Source organism: Epinephelus fuscoguttatus, linkage group LG13 (genome assembly GCF_011397635.1).
Source record: "Epinephelus fuscoguttatus linkage group LG13, E.fuscoguttatus.final_Chr_v1".
Taxonomy (NCBI): domain Eukaryota; kingdom Metazoa; phylum Chordata; class Actinopteri; order Perciformes; family Serranidae; genus Epinephelus; species Epinephelus fuscoguttatus.
This window is the reverse complement of record NC_064764.1, coordinates 11,631,949-11,651,071: the sequence shown is the minus strand read 5'-3', so window position 1 is coordinate 11,651,071 and position 19,123 is coordinate 11,631,949. Positions and strand designations below refer to the sequence as shown.

The window sequence follows — 19,123 nt, the reverse complement described above, 5'->3', positions numbered from 1 at the left end:
TCTAACAACTGTAAGCAAACTGTCCAAAAAAATATGTTTTTTTTTCTGCCACACAAATACACACTCATGTCAGTAAATATAATATTTCAAAACTGCATTTTTATCATATTTAAATAGGAATTTCTGGAGTATTATTTGCTAACTGATATGACTAATGACTGTTGTTGAAATTCTTGAAAATATGCTCAAAGCAAAGGGATAATTACTCAAATGAACATAACAAACTCTCTGTCTCTCAGTCTCTCCCATGCCTCCATTGAGGAACTACAAAGAAGAATTACAGTCACTCCAGATTAAAATGGAGGCAGAAAAAGAGAAGGGAAAAATGAGGGATGAGATGATTAAGGAGCTGCGTTCTGAAAAACTCCATCTCCAGCAACACGTGGCTCAGGCGGAGAAACTTCTGAAGCTACAGGCAGAGGTCAAATCTGGTAAAAATGACTCTTGATCAATTTAAGAGCTGAATGCTAAGTGAATTCCCCGAGATGCAAGTTTTCATATAAGAAACTCTACCATGACAGTGCAGAAAGTTGTCCAAAATGATTAAAGTTATGTCCAAAGTATGTTATGATTTTCCTACTCCTCCCTACTGAAGGCTGTATCTTTAGAAATGGGTCAGTAGTGAATATTTGATTTTTCAAAATAGGCAAAGTAGTTTTACAAAAATGCTGGGCGCTGTAGCTTTTAGCAAATGTTACTCAAAAATGAACTAAAGGTGCTACTGTTAGGGGCTACTTTCAGCCATAGATTTATTTGCATTTGTTGCTGTACTAGGTTTACGACAGCAAGACAGCATAAATGGGATTGAGTACAATAAATGAACATGTCATCCAGTGGTGTAGCTCACTGATGTGTTTTTTGTTTGTTTGTTTGTTTGTTTTTTAATGGATTTTGGACAATAATGGAGCTTTATGACGAGGAAAAAGAGAGAAAGATTTTTTGGTCATACAAATACACACTTATTCCACAGATCTCAGTTAACATCAAAATACATTTTCAGTGAAGAAACACTACATCGAAATGAAAGAGAAATATTCACTGAGTTATGGTTGTATAGAATGGCCAGTTGCTTAAACAGTTTTTTTATGATGCAAGCTTCTTGAAAACATGTTCAGAGCAGAGGGTTGATGACTCAACACAACAAACTCTCTTTCTCTCAGTCTCTTCTCCACCTCCCTTGAAGAGCTACAAAGAAGAATTTCAGTCACTCCAGATTAAAATGGAGGCAGAAAAAGAGAAGGGACAAATGAGGGATGAGACGATTAAGGAGCTGCGCTCGGATAAAATACAGCTACAGCAGCAAGTGGCTCACTTGGAGGAACTCCTAAAGCTACAGGCAGAACAAGGCAAAACTGGTAAAATTACTCTTGATCAAATTATGTGCAGAATTCTAAATATAGTTCCACAGTGCCTGCTTTTAACATGGAGAAACTCAGTACATGCAATTTATTCTGAAACGATTCCAGTCATGTCAGCACACAAGTGGTGATCTGAGATTGGTCATGTGGGGATATGAAAAAAACCACAGAACAAAAACCTTGTCTAGATGTACCTTCTTGACTATCTAGTCTATTGGCTTTATGTTATTCTTTCTCTCATTGTCAGCAATTTCAATGACATGTCCAAAGCCAACAATGCCTTTGTCTGTCTCTCAATATGTTGTGATTTCCCTACCTTATACTTAAGATTTAAATCTTCAGTGGATCAAAAATGAATGAGGTGTTTTTTTCAGAAAAGGCTAAGTCAACACATTCTCACTCCGACCTCGTCATATATTGATGTTTTACTCATGGACTTTCCATGTCCACATAAGACATGCAAGCTATGCTAGGTACGTTGGTTGTTGGCATTCTGGGACACTGTGCCAAGTTCTCTTCTTTCAAGATACACCTCCGTTTTAACAAGTAATTTTACGGTTGATTACACTCTCTTTCAAAATAAATGCACCAAGTCGGTAGAACACCACAAATTGACGTTTTTTTTCCTTCAGCAACAAACACACATGGTTAGGTTTAGGAAAAAAGAGCACGGTTTGGCATTAGAATCTTATGGGACATGAGCACCGCTCTCTCAGGTGAAAGTGGGTGTTTGTTAGACCTATCCACCACCCTTCCTGCCTGCCCCACTCAGACTTTCACCGCCTTACCTTTCATCCTCGTCCCACTGTGTTCCCCCTTGATGCCAGCGGGCACCATTAAACTATGATGGCAACCAGCCATTTATCATGCCGATGTTAAAGGACACCTTTTTCATTGGTTTCTGTTGCTGCAAGTCACTGCCCAAGCGCCGGATTTCGACGACTTCAGAGTGAGACTGGGCAAAATAAGTAGTTCCTGAAAAATAGCTGGGCACTGTAGATTTTAGCAAATGTAACACAAAATTTAGTGGATGGTGCTGTTGTTAGGGGCTATTTTCAGCTTTGGATTTATACACACTTGGTACTTTAGTAAATTTACTACAGCAAGACAGCGTAACTGGAACTGAGTTAAACTCCAGTCCACCACAATGCATATATTACCCACATAATCTATAAATATATATCTATTATATATATAAATATATAGTATAACCTCATGATCAGGATGACTGCAATCACAGACCAATATGCTGATGGCAATAGAGAAGAAAGTAGTATAAAGACTGAAAGTCCTTCTAGGCATGCTGGAGTGGTGGAAGGGTTAAACAACACAGGACTTTCCCCTAGCTGTTTCTGCACCATGTGAAACCAAGTGAACTTTGAGCTACGTTAAGGTTAAGGAATAAAGAATATAATGATTTTTTGGTTAGTTTTAAAACACACCACACTTGGGTTTCCCCTTGAACAAAGGTACCCTTCCCTTTGCAATGAAAGCAGTCTAGTAGCAGAAGTCAGTTGTGCCAATAACATTGACCTGTTGTTGTGTGTTAGACAGCATCCCAGCACATGGCAATAGTGGGTCAAACTACTAAATCTTAAATGTGAACTTGTTCCGCTACACTGTACAGATGCTTTCATTTCTAATATAATATAGCAAACACTCAGGCTGTGCTCGCTCAGAGAAACACAGAGAAACAGGGTGCATCAGGGTTCTTGGATTGCTTTTTTTTTTGTTCCATGCAGGGATTGACTTTAATGCTGCTGCCTGCAACTACTCCTGAAATGTAAAACAACAACTTCGCCTTTGTGTGACTGGACTCGCTTATTCAACCAATGTCCCTTCAGGGGATTTTACACATGGTTAGGAGTACAGCCTCAGGCGGCTGAATTTCTTTGCATTTATCCAATGAGAACTAGTTAAAACCACTCCTGTAGGCAGGTGGTGAAAACATGAAGGTTGTCCTTCTCAACATGTCTTGAAGGTTAAACTTTAAATATTTGAATTTTAGACTTAGAAAGAATGAATGATGTTTTTATTACATTTACATTAGTGGCAGTATTTCCCACTTCATTAAGCAGGAATTTGACACAGTCTCCTCCAGCACTTATTCCAATGATATCACTAACTGGACTCAGAGTGAAATAACTAAATAAACAAAATGAAGAAATGAATACATTTTAATGAACAGAGCATGCATGCTGTTTGTGTGTTTCTCAGAAGATCAGATCAAAGAGGATAAAAATTGCCCACTGCCACCCATGGATGGATACCCAGACTGTATGAAGAAATTGAAGGTAACAAGTTTCTTTATCATGGTAGTAGCAACCTTTCATTAAAACCTCATTGGTAAAAAAAAATCCTTAGAATGAATTAATTTAGTGACTGCTCATTCAGTCATGTTTTCAGTGTACATTGAAAAAAATGCATTTCTATTCTAATATAATATAAAGAGATTAAAATATGGAAGATACTGTACAGCAGCGGTCTTGCTCTTGAATAGCTTATGTTAAGTGTTATGTTCCACTTGAACCGCATAAAGCATTTTGGTGATCAGAATAATGTACTTGTCTTTTGTTGTGACCCCCTGTGGCGTGTTGGTTCTCCAGTGGATGAAGGACATGTGGAGGACTGACCCTTGCTACGGCAGTCATGGGGTGAATGGATCTCTGTGCTCCTTCCTCTTCTACCTCAGTGAGGTACCCAAATGGCTTCAGCTCTCATATCACACAGTAACACAGCTCAGTGAAGACCTCATTACATTCAGTGTAGTGCTCAATTTTGTAAATGCAAAAAGATGTAGAAGTGTATGATCAATGCTGATGTAGCTGCCCCCTCTTTCTTTCTGTGTTGTGTTAAGATAGAGCCCTGGTGTCCTGTACTTCCAGGCCGAGTGATTCCTGAAGATGTAGTGGAAAAGGTAAAAGCAAAAACGAAAGAATGTCAAGACTGCATGCGAGTTGTGTGTATTTGTTATGAGCAAAATATATATAATCTTTGTAATCTTTTTCTAGCATTAGCACACACCCTAAACCTACGCAAAACATTTTTCATTGTCCTCTGAGCTCATTTTCTAAATTAGTTGCCTACATAGCCTGATGGTTGATGTCACTTTAATGCTAGTACTGTATGTGGTGTTCATGGTCCAGGAAAGCAAAATTTCAAACTGACACAAATTGGAGTAGTGACACTGGCAATGATTTGTGATCCTCTTAAGCTCAGTTGGAAAGAGCAAATTTGATTTATCAATGCTAAAGAGGTAAGAAGTCATTGTGTTTTAAGGAGAACACAAATTAACAATATAGTAACTAGAAGGACACATAGAGAGTGCAGATTTCTGCCGAGGCCAGATGCCCTGTCTTGCAATGTTAACAAAAGTGAGAAATAATTTGTGATGTATCCACCCTGTGATTCAGACCTGCTCCCAAATTGAATGTCTTCCTCCTTGGTCCATGCTACACCCCTCCACCAAGTTTCATGAAAATCGGGCCAGTAGTTTTTCTGTAATCCTGCTGACAACAGACAAACTAACATCCCACCCTAAATGTTTTATTTTTCCAGGTAGAGCCCGATGATGCAGTGGTACAGGAAAGTTTTAAAGATCTGTACCCCCCTCTGGAAAACAGAGTCCAGTTTCGTTGGATACGCCAAAGAATTGGCAGTATGGAGAAGATTTGGGTTGATGCTGGACGCTCTCTTTCAGCCAAATACAACCTCACAGAGAGAAAAGCCAAACAGGTAATGTATACCTCCCAACTGTTTTTATTGGAACACTAATTGACCGTTCCTTTACCCCTGCCCCAAGAGCTTTTTGTTCTCGACCATGGTGATGAGGGGGACTCATTTCCATCCAAAATCTGCAGTCATTTTTAAACAAAGGTCACTCTAATGACCTTTAATGCTGTAGCTTACTATGGCATTCACTGATTTAACATAGAGAGAACATGTGCAGGTAGTTTTGATTCTGTTTTGGATTTTTTTGTCATGAATCTTTATTCATATAGCACTTTTCATACAAACAGAATGCAACAAAATGTGCTTCACACAATAACAACAATAAAACAATACCTAAACAATTTTTAATAATACTAATTACTTAGTGAAAAAATGGGAGTTGAGAAAACAGGAACTGTGACATGTATAGTTCCATAGTGATGCTCATGAAAGGGACACATATTAATTTCTTGTTAGAGAATGCTTTTAGAGCTGGCTGCCTCACTTCCTCCTTAAATTTGGTTCTCATTTCAGTGATACTAAAACCAGGAAAACAAGTTTATAGATGTGAATGATGTACATATAGACCTTACTATTTCTTGAACTCAACTAAACTGGCCTTCCATTATACATTACAAGGGTATTTAATGTTGTCTGTGCTGGAAATGAGCCATCAGGCACAGATACTTTTTCCTGAAATGCTCAAAGAGCTTTTCATGTAATAGCCATATTATTTTGAAATCTTAGAAAATTGCTTCTCGGATCCAAGTGGGCAAAATATTTTGACCAAATTAAAACGTATGAAACAAAGGAGAGTAATCTCATTCCCGCACATCTACCCATCCCCAGATTCTGGTTCATCCTGGAGCAGTTACAGATGAATCACGTGCTAGAATAGCAGAGGCTGCGTTCAGTGGCGGCCCCCTTGGGGAACTAGTCCAGTGGAGTGACCTCATCTCCACACTTTACATCTTGGGTCACCATGTTCACCTTACTGCCTCTATGCCTGACCTCAAGCAGTGAGTATGCACACAAAATAGGTTTAGGGTAAATGGGAATAGAATATATGACGCAATAAACCAGTGATTATGGCTGAAAAAGCATCATGTAAATCATACACCATGCTCGTAATGTGCAACTTGGAGGTTATAACTAGTTGATGTGTACATTTCCACTCATTCCATATTTTTCCTTAATTGCTACAAATGTGTAATAACTCTATTTCTGTATATCCATTCTTGTGTTTATCTCTCTCTCGCTCTAGTTTTTTTGGGATTAAGACAGGTAGCTGCCCACCTCATACTAAAAAAGTGGAAGCAGACCTGATCTATACCGACATTATTGGCCTTAGACAGATTCAGGCACTGCTAAATACATCTTGGCTCAAATACAGGTGAGTATCAAGACCCTGGTCCTGACATTTTTTTTAATGCACTTGTGAGTTACATGAGAGTTGCCCTTATATTTTGATTTTTTTTCTCCAAAAATCACTTCGCAGACAAGTAGATGATTAGCTCAGGAGAGCAATAGAAATTTAAAAAGAAGACTGAAGATGTCCTTCAGTGGAGAAGTAGTCAAGAGGCAGCAGAGAGGGGAGTCAAGTATGAGTCAATTGGTGATTATGCTGGCACAGAGGTTACAGAAGGTAAAGTGATTTTGGCAGAATTCTCAGAATAAGAAAGGACTAGATGGATCCGAGTTCAAACTTGTTGGGTGCAATTACTGTTTTGTAATATCTGCTTTTATATAAATGCTATAATTTCACCAAACAGGAATAATAGCAAGCCAGAGTCTGAGGCCTGTAAAGACAGAGTGGGTTGGAGATAGTGATATGATAAAAGACAATGTCAAATAAGGCAATGAGGTATCTGGCAGAAAAAAAGGAGAGAAAGACTAAAAGAAGGAAAGTAATTTAGCAGTTTCTTGTCACATTTAAGGAAAAGAAATACAGAAAGAACAGATGCAGTGAAGGAAGATAAATGGAAAATTATATAACCATTTTAAAATTTCATCGGCGGAAATGGAGCAATTCTGATTTCTGCATCTAACATTTCAAAAATGGCAACATAAATGTATTTCTTACTTCAATTTAGGATGAACAGAAAGTGGATATTGCCATCACTCAACTTTCAATCAAGTGACTGTCTGTCATGTGTCACTAAAATGTAATCTGAAGTCTTGTGTATATGCCTTCATGTTAGTAGAATGATGTGGGAGTGACAGTCGCATCCTCAGGTTTTCAAAGACCCTGTGGAAATTCTGAAAGCAGAAGAGTGGAGGCTTTTATGGTGACATATAAAAGCTATGTTTTGGTGTTTTGGAATTACGTGATCAGCAATCACGGAGTGTAATGTTCAGATGGATGGATGGATGGATGATGGATAGATGGATAGGTAGGTAGACAGATAGATAGATAGATAGATAGATAGAGATAAGATGTGTGTATTGATATGTTTATGTGTGTGTACCTTTGTCTGTTGACCAGGTGCAAGTTTCGTGTGTTGGACACTTTCGGCACAGAGCCAGACTTCAATCATGCAGCTTGGGCCCAGAAGAACAACCTTAAGAGTCCATTTGGCGGACTGCACCTGATCCCTATGCAGTTCTACACCATGTTCCGTATGTTTCTGTTTCTTTCTCTTCTCCAACAGCTCCTTGTATGATTTACATATGTAGACACAGAAATGGCACCTTTTTTTTTTTCTTTTTTAATACCTGTCTTAATAAATGTGTGTTCTCTTACTGTGAGCAGCTCATACACCAGACAACACATTCCTGGGCTTTGTGGTGCAGCACCAGCTGACCTCTGAACAAACTGAGCAGTTAAAGTCTACCACAAGACAAAACCAGGCACTTGTGTATGGCAAGAGAGCCTCGTTTTGGAAGGTAACAATGGACTGACATTGAAATAGAAAAAAAAAAAAACCAAGCATTTTTCCGGGAAGTACTCCATAAGATATTTATTTCCTCAGGCACCTATATTGATTTGATAAAGTACTAAAGAAGTGTTCAGGTTCTAGTTAGGGGTGGCTGGATAGGAAAAAAAAACTGTTGAGTAAAAATCCTGGTAGACCAATGAAGAGGAAATAATGAAGGAACTTTTTTTAATTTTTCACATTTTAGGAGCAGTTTACACATTGAAAACACTTCAAATATATCCCCTCATTCTACCTTTTGTGTGTCTAGTAGTTTGTTGGTTCACCCTTTTTTTCAGACATCCCCTTACAATACTAACTTGTCAGGTGTAATATGTGCCGCATCCATTGATTTTCCAGCAAATCACCATTTGTTTCCTCTGCTGTTTCTCTGCAGGGTAAAGAGGCTTATCTGGACATTATCCATAAGCACTTAGAGATCCATGGGACGGTCGATAACAGTGCTACTATTCCAAATTATGTGAAAAACCACGGCATTGTCAAAGGCACTGAGGTTCAGGCCTTGTTGAGGCAGAGCAAGGTGAGTGTGTGTCTCCCTTTAATTTACCTTTGAGATTTGCTGGCTTTACTTCTTCCAACATACAGCCCACTGCTGTATTTATAAAAACAATAACAGTAAGCTATTTTTCCCACTTGTGATTTTTTTTTCCTTTTCCTATGACCTTATAAATCCCCAATATGTAGTTTTAAAGGTAAACACCACCTATAACTAAGAATTCCAGTAAGATATTTCCATGGTGTAGGAAAATTTCTGTTGTGAAACAGAAAATGGATCTATATACTTCGAACACTCCCCTGAGTGCTCTTAGTGTCATCTATAACATCTTTCACCTTTCATTGTCTATGGAGCAGCTCCACACTTTATACTTGATGACATCATAAATTTCACTTTTAGCTCTCTAGGTTTTTTTTCTATTTGGGAGAGAGAGTTTTTACTAATATTTTTTGACTGTGTAAGAACATAGGAATAACATATATGAATTTTGAAAATGGGTATAGTTCCCCTTTAAAGTGGCAACCGTTGCCTCATTTGATGGAAGTGACAACAAAGAAAACAACAACAGCAAAAACAGGAACTAAACTCTTGCATATAACCATTAAATAGAAAATGTCTTGTTGATTTCAAAATGGGCAGAGCTATCAAAATGTGTCACTCATGTCCATTTTCAGGAACGTTAAAGGTCCAGTGTGTAAAAATTAAGGGGATATAGTGGCATCTAGTGGTGAAGACTGCAACCAGCTGAAACTTCTCCAGGTTAGAATTCCTTCAGTGGTCACTGGTTAGGAGTTGGTTCTCGGGAGCTGAATTTTCTGCACAAGTCCATGTTACAAATCAGTGTTTCTCCTTTGCTGTTCGGGACTGCAGACAGGCTGCTAGCCTAGCACCTGCTAATCTGTGCATGTTAAAAACTCACTGTAGTAGGTCTGCAAAAACACAAATGGCACTTTCTGAAGCCAGCGTGCAGTTTGTCTATTCTGGACTACTGTAGAAACATGATGATGTGACATGTTAATCTATGCAGACAAGGGTCCAGTCCCTATGTAGATTTAAACAGCTCATTCTGAGGTAACAAAAACATGATTCATATTTTCAGGTGATTATACACTAAAGAAAACTTATTTTATTGTATTCCATATTTGGCAGTTTGTCTCCTTAAACCCTACACAATGGACCTTTAAAGGAGATGAGATGTAAAATGTTTGTATGTGGCACATGTGCATTATTGGATGTCCTGAACTTCTCAGTTAGACAGAAGGTCAAATGCATGCCGTTCTGTCCTCACTGAAAGTGGAGGGGAGACTGCCCTGCTGTCTTTTAATAACCTTCACCTGGAGATAAACCTTTACCAGGGATAAGCACTATCACAAAAGTAGACAAGTGACAGAAGATAACGTAACTCTTTCGCAATACAGACCTAGTGCTTTGAAAAAAGCAGTTTTGTAAAGGGTTGCCATTCAGTAAAATCATTCATCCTTCTTTATGAAAAAATCCCTGAATGAAACCACTTTCAAAGAGATCTCTAAGAGTAATAGATTCAAGGTTTTTCTGACTTATACAGAGTTTGTATAGTTTATGACAAAAACAGATGTTAGTTAAAAAGCATAGTGGTGTATGTTGTGTATGTAGTTAGTGGACATTTGATTACAGTGTTTATGCTGCAGTACCTATTTATCATATGACACAGTTAATTAGTACTGTATCTTGTTTTATTGACCTGTATACACCTGTTTTACGTGGATGTGTTTGTATGTAATTATGCACAGTATGCAGATGCATTTGTATGTAATTATGCACAATATGTGCGCATTTGTGTGCACTGTTTTTCCCTAAGGACCACAGGAAGGGTCCGTTCAATCACCTGAACAGATGTTAGCATTGTACGTTCCTACAAACCAGGGATATGTTTACTTGTGTATGTTTCATATATAAATATAAATCGCTACATTTCTTTATATGTCATTACAAAGCTGTGGTTAATGTGTGATTAGGTATAGCCACAAAAAGCGCTTGGTTAGGGCGAGGAAAACATAATGTTTTGGCTTCAAATTCCCAGTTTGATTGCTACAAACACTACTGGACATGTCCTGGTCTGTCTTTCAAAAACACCTAACTCTGCTGCTTTCCTGCCATCTCACCTGGGTGTCACACAATACATCCTTCTCCTTATAAGAAACTTAGCTCATATACATGTAATCTGAGCTATATCATATGTATGAAATGTACAAATGTAAAATATCAGTGATTTGTAGAAACCTACAGTGCCAACATTGTACTCTGGCTACTGTGCTGGAAGAGCAGCTGTTGCACTGGTGACAAAAAATGAGGATAAACAAGTGATCCAGATGAATTTATTTTTGCCTGTGAGACTCTATATAGAAGTAATGCCACACACTTCTAGTGGGTTGCAAGTGATGATTGAGAGGGATTACTTCTGTATGAGTGTATACATTGTTTTTCTTTTTTTTTTAGAAAAATCCTGTGTAGTGTATCTTTGGCACATTACTCAAGCAGCATCACACTATTTTTGTCTGCGTTTTATATAATCAAGAAAAACATGCATGCAGCCGTTTTAGACTCTTTCTATTCGCTGAGCTCATCATTTCTTGTCCTGGTGTTGGCTGGCACCATGTGGTAACAGTACAGTAGTGCACGTGGTTACCTCTGCATGTGTTGCTTACAAGGGTTGGGACATTCTAAACTGTTTCTTCTTTTTATTTTTGGTCTGTTGTAGGTTTTTGTCGGACTGTCTTTCCCATATGAAGGCCCCGCCCCATTGGAGGCCTTAGCCAATGGCTGTGCTTTCCTGAACCCCAGGTTACACCCGCCACAGAGTAGCCTGAACACAGAGTTCTTCAAGGGAAAGCCCAACATAAGAGAGGTCAGGGGGCAAATCTGAGACACTTACCATAAGCTGATAAACACTTAATCCTCAAACAAATGACCAAGTTGATCCAACATTAAAATCAATCTACTGTCTTTTCCTCAAAAAAAAAAGAAAAAAAAGATTAAATTAATTTAATCATTTTCACTGTTGATGTGCAGGTGACATCCCAGCATCCGTATGCAGAAGCCATAGGACAGCCTTATGTTTGGATGGTAGATATGCACAACTCCACAGATGTGGAGAGAGCTCTCACTGCCGTCCTTAATCAGACTGTAAGTACCCGCTAAATATAGTGCCAGATTTACGTCTTTCCCAAAGAGCAAAGTGTAAATACAGAGGAAGCTCAGCATGATGAATACAGAGCTGCAATTTGCCTGTGACATATCAGTAATTATGGGTTTTGTGTATACATTTCAGATTGAGCCCTACCTTCCCTATGAGTTTTCCTGTGAAGGGATGCTCCAGAGGGTCAACATCCTGATTGAGAAGCAGGTTGGAGAAATGTTGGTTTTCAGATGGAAAAGGGATCAGAGATTAGGGGTTCAAGTGGAGGGGCTGAGACCCTGTTGTTTTTGCTTTGCCTTTTTTTTTTCTTCTTCAGAAATGTTTTTGCAAATTCCTGTGAGATGATACATTGTAGACACATACAATGTTCACCAGTTACTGGAAGTTGTGTGCTAATGTTGCTCAAGAAACATGATGCCAATTGGCCACATGGGGGCGCTACACCTCCTCCTAAACCATCGGTCCAATACGAACCAAACTTTCTATGGATCATTATTCAACCAACTGTATATTAATATATTGACCAATAAACTTAAGAGGGGATGTGGCTCAGCACATAAATAGACCTAAATCCATAACCATTTAGCCAATCATCACAAGACTTGTGATCTGAACATGTCGGAACATTCAACACAACATTCAAATTTTCTCTTCGGGAGTGCCAAAACTGTAGGTTTGAATCGTACCACATTTACTATGGATCATCATTGGAACAAACTTATCAAACACTTGTTGATATCTCACTGCATTTTGAGGATATTGATGAATGAACTTTAAAACTGGTGTGGTTCAGCACACAAATAGACCTACCTCCATAACCACTAGGCCAATTGTCACAAAACATTGATATGTCTACATCAGTACCTTTAACATGAACTGAAAGTTTCATTCAAATCAACCACTCAAAGCAAATGCAGGCACAGGCGAGGCATAACGCAAATCAGAATATAAATCAGAAACTGTTTGTCTAATCCTTCCAAAACTTGCAGGATATGTTGAATGTTAAATCACGTCTGTAAAATTATTTTGAAATCGCTTAATAGGGAGTGCCACCAGTTGCAAACAACTGCAATGGCCTTTCACATTTACAAACATTTACAAACTCGGTAGATATTTTGAACTAAGCCACTGAAGTATGTCCCCAAAAGTTTACTGCATCTGACCAATAGAAAGTGACTGTGCAGCCAAAGAAGAGCATGGCCCAGCACAAAATTTGGCCATTAAAGGAGCTATATGTAAAAAATCTAAAGCAAACTGTCGTACAATCCTCCTAATATGTCACAGAGACTAAGGAATAATGTTCATATAACATACTGATCTCACCAACAACAATAGTACAGCCAGAATATTTGCATCTAAAAAATTTTTTTGCAGTCTGCAAATCATGTTTATGTTCTGAATTTGTGTTTTGGCCTGTTGCGCCACCGCCGTCTACCAATCACGCAGTCAGTAGAGTCTCAGCATCAGTTACAGTTACGACTGAGCTACAGCAGCACGGCAAGCAGCATTAGCAGTGTCTCAGTACATAGCATTCGCAGCCAGCTCCTCCTCCGCTGTATCCCGGCAGCAGCGTTAGCTGTGTCCCGGTACATAGCATTAGCAGCCGGCTCCTCCTCCGCTGTATCCCGGCAGCAGCGTTAGCTATGTCCAGGTATATAGCATTAGCAGCCGGCTCCTCCTCCGCTGTATCCCGGCAGCAGCGTTAGCTATGTCCCGGTACATAGCATTAGCAGCCGGCTCCTCCTCCGCTGTATCCCGGCAGCAGCGTTAGCTATGTCCCGGTACATAGCATTAGCAGCCGGCTCCTCCTCCGCTGTATCCTGGCAGCAGCGTTAGCAGCAGAGAAGCCGGACTTGCTCGAACGGTCTGCTGGAAAACCAAAGATCAAGGACGCGGCGACGCGGCCCTGTCACGGCAGCCGCCCGTGGTCAAACAAATCAGTCCCCAGCGTGCCGCTGTCCAGCAACCTCGAATCTGTAGGGGAGGGGGGGCAGTAACCGTTTTGACCACATTTTTACATAGCGCCTTTAATAAATGAGAATCTGTCTGATCAGCATAAAACGTGTTGGTTATTTTTAATGCAGGTGTCGTAAACTGTCACAGGTCTTGATTCTATGCAGCTTTCAAATTTTAACCCCAGGATTGCCACTAGTGGCGATATGTTCATTATTTTATTATTATTATTATTATACTTATTATTATGTTTTTTTATTTTCTTCTCTTCTCATCTTTACCTCAGGACTTCTGCAATAGTACAGGGAGCTGGCCTCCACTGAGCACACTCCAGGTTGTGAAGGCGGAAGCGAACAAATCCTGCAAACAGGAATGCCAGAAGGCAGGGCTGATCTGTGAACCTGCATTTTTTCCATACCTTAACAATGCCGAGAATCTTGCAAAGTAAGTACACATGTTGGTGTGTATAGAATCCAGTGACACAAGTCCTACTTTATTTTTTTGCGTCTGTGTTTATGAAATATGGCTTGAAATGTGTTGTATGCAGTGTGAGGAGATGCTCTAATTGGGGGGGTATCACCTATACATATATGTATACATATACACTCATCATACCTCTAGCTCTGTTCATTTTTTTCCCATCATTTTTTCATTAAGGCAATTCAGCTGTAAAAAAAAAAAAAAAAAAAAATCACCATGTCATGCATAGGCATTTGTCTTTGATGAGCTGTCTGCTTTTTTTCTAGCCAACAACTACAAATTAAAAACAGGCAGACATTTACTTTAATATTTTCAGCAGTTTTTTTTAAGCTCATAATTAGTTGGCACTTTTTGATGCCAGCCGACACATACAATTTGGACTACTTTACAGTCTTTTTTATGTGGGAAACACAAATATTGTATGCAAGTTCAAATTACTATTAAATATATCTAAACTGTCAGAGCCTTCGCAGGAAGCCTTTTCACCACTGCTTAATTAAACTGAGCCAATTTTGCCAATTTCAGCAGGTGTCAGAGTTAGCTCTTAAGCTGACAAAAAAAGGAACAAAACAGCTTAAAAACTTAGCCCGGCGCTTTTAATATGAGCTTTTCATGTAGATTCTCCTCTGGAGTTTTGCACAGGTCCCCTTCGCTGGAGTCACTTAATCCAGCCACATATACCTGATATGTGAATATAAGAATTTGAATGTTGTAGCTTGCTGAAGATGACTTCATCCTCCATCACTATTTGATTTACAATGATTGATGATGCTAATGATTTCTCCTCCTGTTTGTTTTTCTCCAGCTACAGTGTAGACTGTCAAACATCAGAGCTTTCTGACAGTCACTTGGTGTTCCCAGCCTACAACAGCAGCAGTAAGCACTGTCTGTTCCAGTCTGACCCCCTGCTCTTCAGCTGTGTGAGATCAGACCAGTCTTTGATTCGCATCTGCCCCTGTAGAGACTACATCAAGGACCAGATAGCCTTATGCAAGGCATGTGTCTAGCAGCTGGATAGAAAACAAAACCCTATGTACATACAGGTTAACAAAAACCCAATGAACATATTTATGATGATTTTATCTGAATGTCCTTACTCACTCCCTCATAGACTTTGGCTGATGTTCCCATCCTTATATTTCAGGGGGATAAACGTTCATGGAGGGTCTGCCATGAATATTGTAGAGTGCCACTCCCCTGTAACACTGCAGTGTCTGACATGATCTCTTTCCTGAAGAAGGATACCTTTATCCTGTAAATCTCCCACTCCACCTCTACACTCTACGTGGCTCAGTGACACCATGCTCACCCATGTTCATTAAGTCCACCCTGAAAAGGGTCAACAGACTCATACTAGGAGGTGGCACCCAATGTCCTGAACTTTTCTTTAAAATCACCAGATTAGGATCTATGAGACTTAATTGCCTAATATCTGACAAGACCATGTGCCTGGACTTTTGGTATACAACACAAATGTATGTAAATTTTTATGACTGAACAGTTTTACAATGGATTTATCGACAGTTGGGTTAGTATTTATTTATTTATTTATTTATTTATTGTTTTCCACAGTGGGGTGGGGTATGGCATTGACAGGCACGTGTTGGGGATTATTTTAATGGTCTATTGTGTTTCCTTTTTTGTCATTCTTAAAATCCCTTGGCATTTTGTAACTCTCTACTATTGAGCGTGACAATCTCCTTGCATTGTACATGCATTGTTGAAGTATACAGCCAATGTGGCTTGTTACACCCGTCATTGTTGGTATATAACAATTTCCCCTATGTTTCTGTTTTTCTACTTCATCACCATTTCTCTGATGAAGCATTAATTAAACAGTATGTTTTAGCCCTCATTTAGTCTACATAGCCTTTAGGGACTCATTCATTTGCCAGCTAATAGGGCTGAGCTTTACCTGATCCACACATAAGAATTAAGCAGCTGCCTTTCTGATAATGATGATAACAGTCATGGGTGTTTCACAGTCTCCTATCAATGTGAAAAGCAGTACACAGACAACAAATAATACGCAGGCGTTAGGAAATAATGCGCAGCGATGGGTCGGGTCCGGGCATTTTTAGGCAATTCTGAGCAACAAGCAGAAGAACTGGAAGACATTTAGGAATTTAGCAACACAATCAGCCTTTTGCATTAGCTGAGGCTTGAACTCACAACCTCTGAGACTAAGAATCAATTTCTATCTCACTGAGCTAATTAGTCAGTGACAACTCATATGTAGCTTCACAAATTGACTAAGGCAGACGTGCAGGTTTAGCAGCCGTCCATGCATGGAAAAGCAGATTTCAAACCACTGTAAAAAATTCAGTTATCGAAACAAAAATCTGAAAATACACATATTGCATCTAGACAGCATGGAGATGTTGGTAATTTATTTTAACAATGATTGATTTGCTTCATAAAAAAACTGAAAAACTGATGTTTAACTAGTTGAGCTATGTGCAAAGTGAGAAGCCTCAGATGGTTTCACACTGAAGTATTGACACTGGATCTTTGTGCAAAGTTTGGTTTATTTTCAAGCATGAGAAGACAGATTTTCTAGCAGAAAAAAAGACTTGAAGATGCTGCACAGTGATCAGTCACGCTCAGGCAATTTTAAGCAATAAGCTGGAGCACAAGATGTTGAAATGATTACATTGCAATGAGGATTCTGCACCAGTTGAGGCTCAAACCCACAACCTCTGGAACCTAAGATGGTCATCTACCACTCTGAGCTAATTGGCAAGTAGCAACTCAACAGTGGCTTCACAAATTGAGTAAGCCATTCACTGTTGTGTAGGAAAGCAGCCATCCGTGCATGGAAAGGCAGATTTGAAACCACTGTAAAAAAAATTCAGTTATTAAGACAAAAATCTGAAAATACACATATTGCATCTAGACAGCATGGAGATGTTGGTAATTTGTTTGTAACGATGATTGATTTGCTCCATAAGTGAAAAACTGATGTTTAAAATTATCATTTTTATATTGACTCCAATTGTTCACATTAGAGCAAAATTCAAAATGCTGTTAAAAATTCAGTTTTTGAGATTAAATTCTGAAATTTGCCACACATCATCTACCATGACTCTAGAATTTTGTCATTTTTTCATGAACATTGAAGATTTATTTAGCAAGAATTTGTATGAGGGCGGCACAGTGATGTGGTGGTTAGCACTCTCGCCTCACAGCAAGAGGGTTGCCAGTTCGATCCCGGGCGTGGGAGCCCTTCTGTGCGGAGTTTGCATGTTCTCCCCATGTCAGCGTGGGTTCTCTCCGGGCACTCCGGCTTCCTCCCACAGTCCAAAGACATGCAGATTGGGGACTAGGTTAATTGGTAACTCTAAATTGTCCATAGGTGTGAATGTGAGCGTGAATGGTTGTTTGTCTCTATGTGTCAGCCCTGCGATAGTCTGGCGACCTGTCCAGGGTGTACCCTGCCTCTCGCCCGATGTCAGCTGGGATAGGCTCCAGCCCCCCCGCGGCCCTCAAGAGGATGAAGCGGTTAGAAGATGAATGAATGAATGAATTTGTATGAGCCAATCCACCAATCGAAAGATCAGCGGTTTGATCTCCGGCTCCTCCAGTCTGCATGTCGAAGCGTCCTTGAGCAAGATAATGAACCCCATGTTGCTCCCGATGGCTGTTCCATCGGTGTGTGAGTGTGTTAAAACTCCGTAGCAGATGGCACCTTGTATGGTAGCCTCGGCCACCACTGTATGAATGTGTGTGTGGATGGGTGGATGGGTGAATGTGACTCGTAGTGTAAAAAGCACTTTGAGTGGTTGGATGACTCGAAAGGTGCTATACAAGTGCAAGTCAATTTACATTGGGTACGTCCCAAGTCTCTTATTTTATACTGCTAACTCCTAACTCCTTACTTGAACCGTCCGCCATCTTTAAGGCCGTCTCATGTCTCTCTTGTTTTTAAGTTTATTTCATTCACAACCTGTTGCGTTGTACAGCGGACTGTTGGTGATGTGTGGCTGTTAAATGTGCAGCTGCTCATGTCCAGAACCACACGAACACACACACACACACACACACACACACACACACACACACACATTTGCCCATCATTAATTATCCTGCATGTCATGTGAGTGGAATAATGTTTAATAGCCTGTAGGTAATATTAATTATTACTATTAATATTAATTAATATTATTACTTTCATTAATGTTGTTGTAAGCTACTGTCATTACCGTCTGTCCTGCATCTCTCTCTGCCTCTGTCTCTCTCTCTTTCTGTCTCATTTTGTCATACGGATTACTGTTAATTTATCATGTTGATCTGTTCTGTACAACATCGATTGCACGTCTGTCCGTCCAGTGGATATATATAATGTGACTTGGGATGTATGCTGGCTCCATTATGCAGCAGATCCAGCTGTGTCGCCGTCATCAGAAAAGGACGTCGCTTTACGTGACGCTTCAGAGTAAGGCCGTCTCATGTCTCTTATCAGCAATCCTGGCTCCTCACTCCTAACTCCTGACTCCTTGCATGTTTTCCTAAGTGGGAGGGACTAAACAGTTAGGTAAGGTGGCTAGGTTAGGTGGTTAGCAGTAAATTTAAGGGACTTGGGACGCACCCATTGTCTTGCCAGAGCAGTGAGAGTGCAGGCCTGGGATGATGATGCAAAGCTGTGAAATAGAATTAGGGCAGGTGAGATAACATACTGAATTGAGAAATGTTTTATCATTATAAAATGTACTAGGCTTTGACAGTCTATGAAGAATAATTCTCTACCAAATATATGCAATGCCTGCTATCCAGCTGTTTACACAGTTATGTACACAGTATTCTGCATGTGTAGAGAAAGGTTTAAAGACTCTGCAGGGTCAGTATAATGAGTTGCTCTTCAAGGACTTCACACTAGTCTTAACACTTGAAACACATATATAACAATCTTATATTCAGGTATTCACATAGCCAATGTCTGTAATGCAGAATTCTCATATTATAATGAAAAAGTATTCTATATACCTAATGTGGCATTTACAATGACTGTGACACT

At 39.6% G+C, this 19,123-nt stretch overlaps 1 protein-coding gene across 1 annotated transcript; it reads left to right on the top strand.

The window, feature by feature from the left end:
- Nucleotides 1-1,162: 1,162 nt before the first annotated feature.
- LOC125899720 (alpha-1,6-mannosylglycoprotein 6-beta-N-acetylglucosaminyltransferase A-like) lies at nucleotides 1,163-17,002 on the top strand. Its single transcript, XM_049594207.1, has 15 exons — nucleotides 1,163-1,355; nucleotides 3,576-3,652; nucleotides 3,965-4,054; nucleotides 4,216-4,275; nucleotides 4,917-5,093; nucleotides 5,919-6,088; nucleotides 6,334-6,462; nucleotides 7,555-7,688; nucleotides 7,822-7,955; nucleotides 8,382-8,525; nucleotides 11,239-11,385; nucleotides 11,550-11,663; nucleotides 11,809-11,883; nucleotides 13,916-14,073; nucleotides 14,915-17,002. Exons 1-15 carry the CDS (start codon nucleotides 1,220-1,222, stop codon nucleotides 15,114-15,116), a joined length of 1,947 nt encoding a protein of 648 aa, XP_049450164.1. The 5' UTR covers nucleotides 1,163-1,219; the 3' UTR covers nucleotides 15,117-17,002.
- Nucleotides 17,003-19,123: the final 2,121 nt, after the last annotated feature.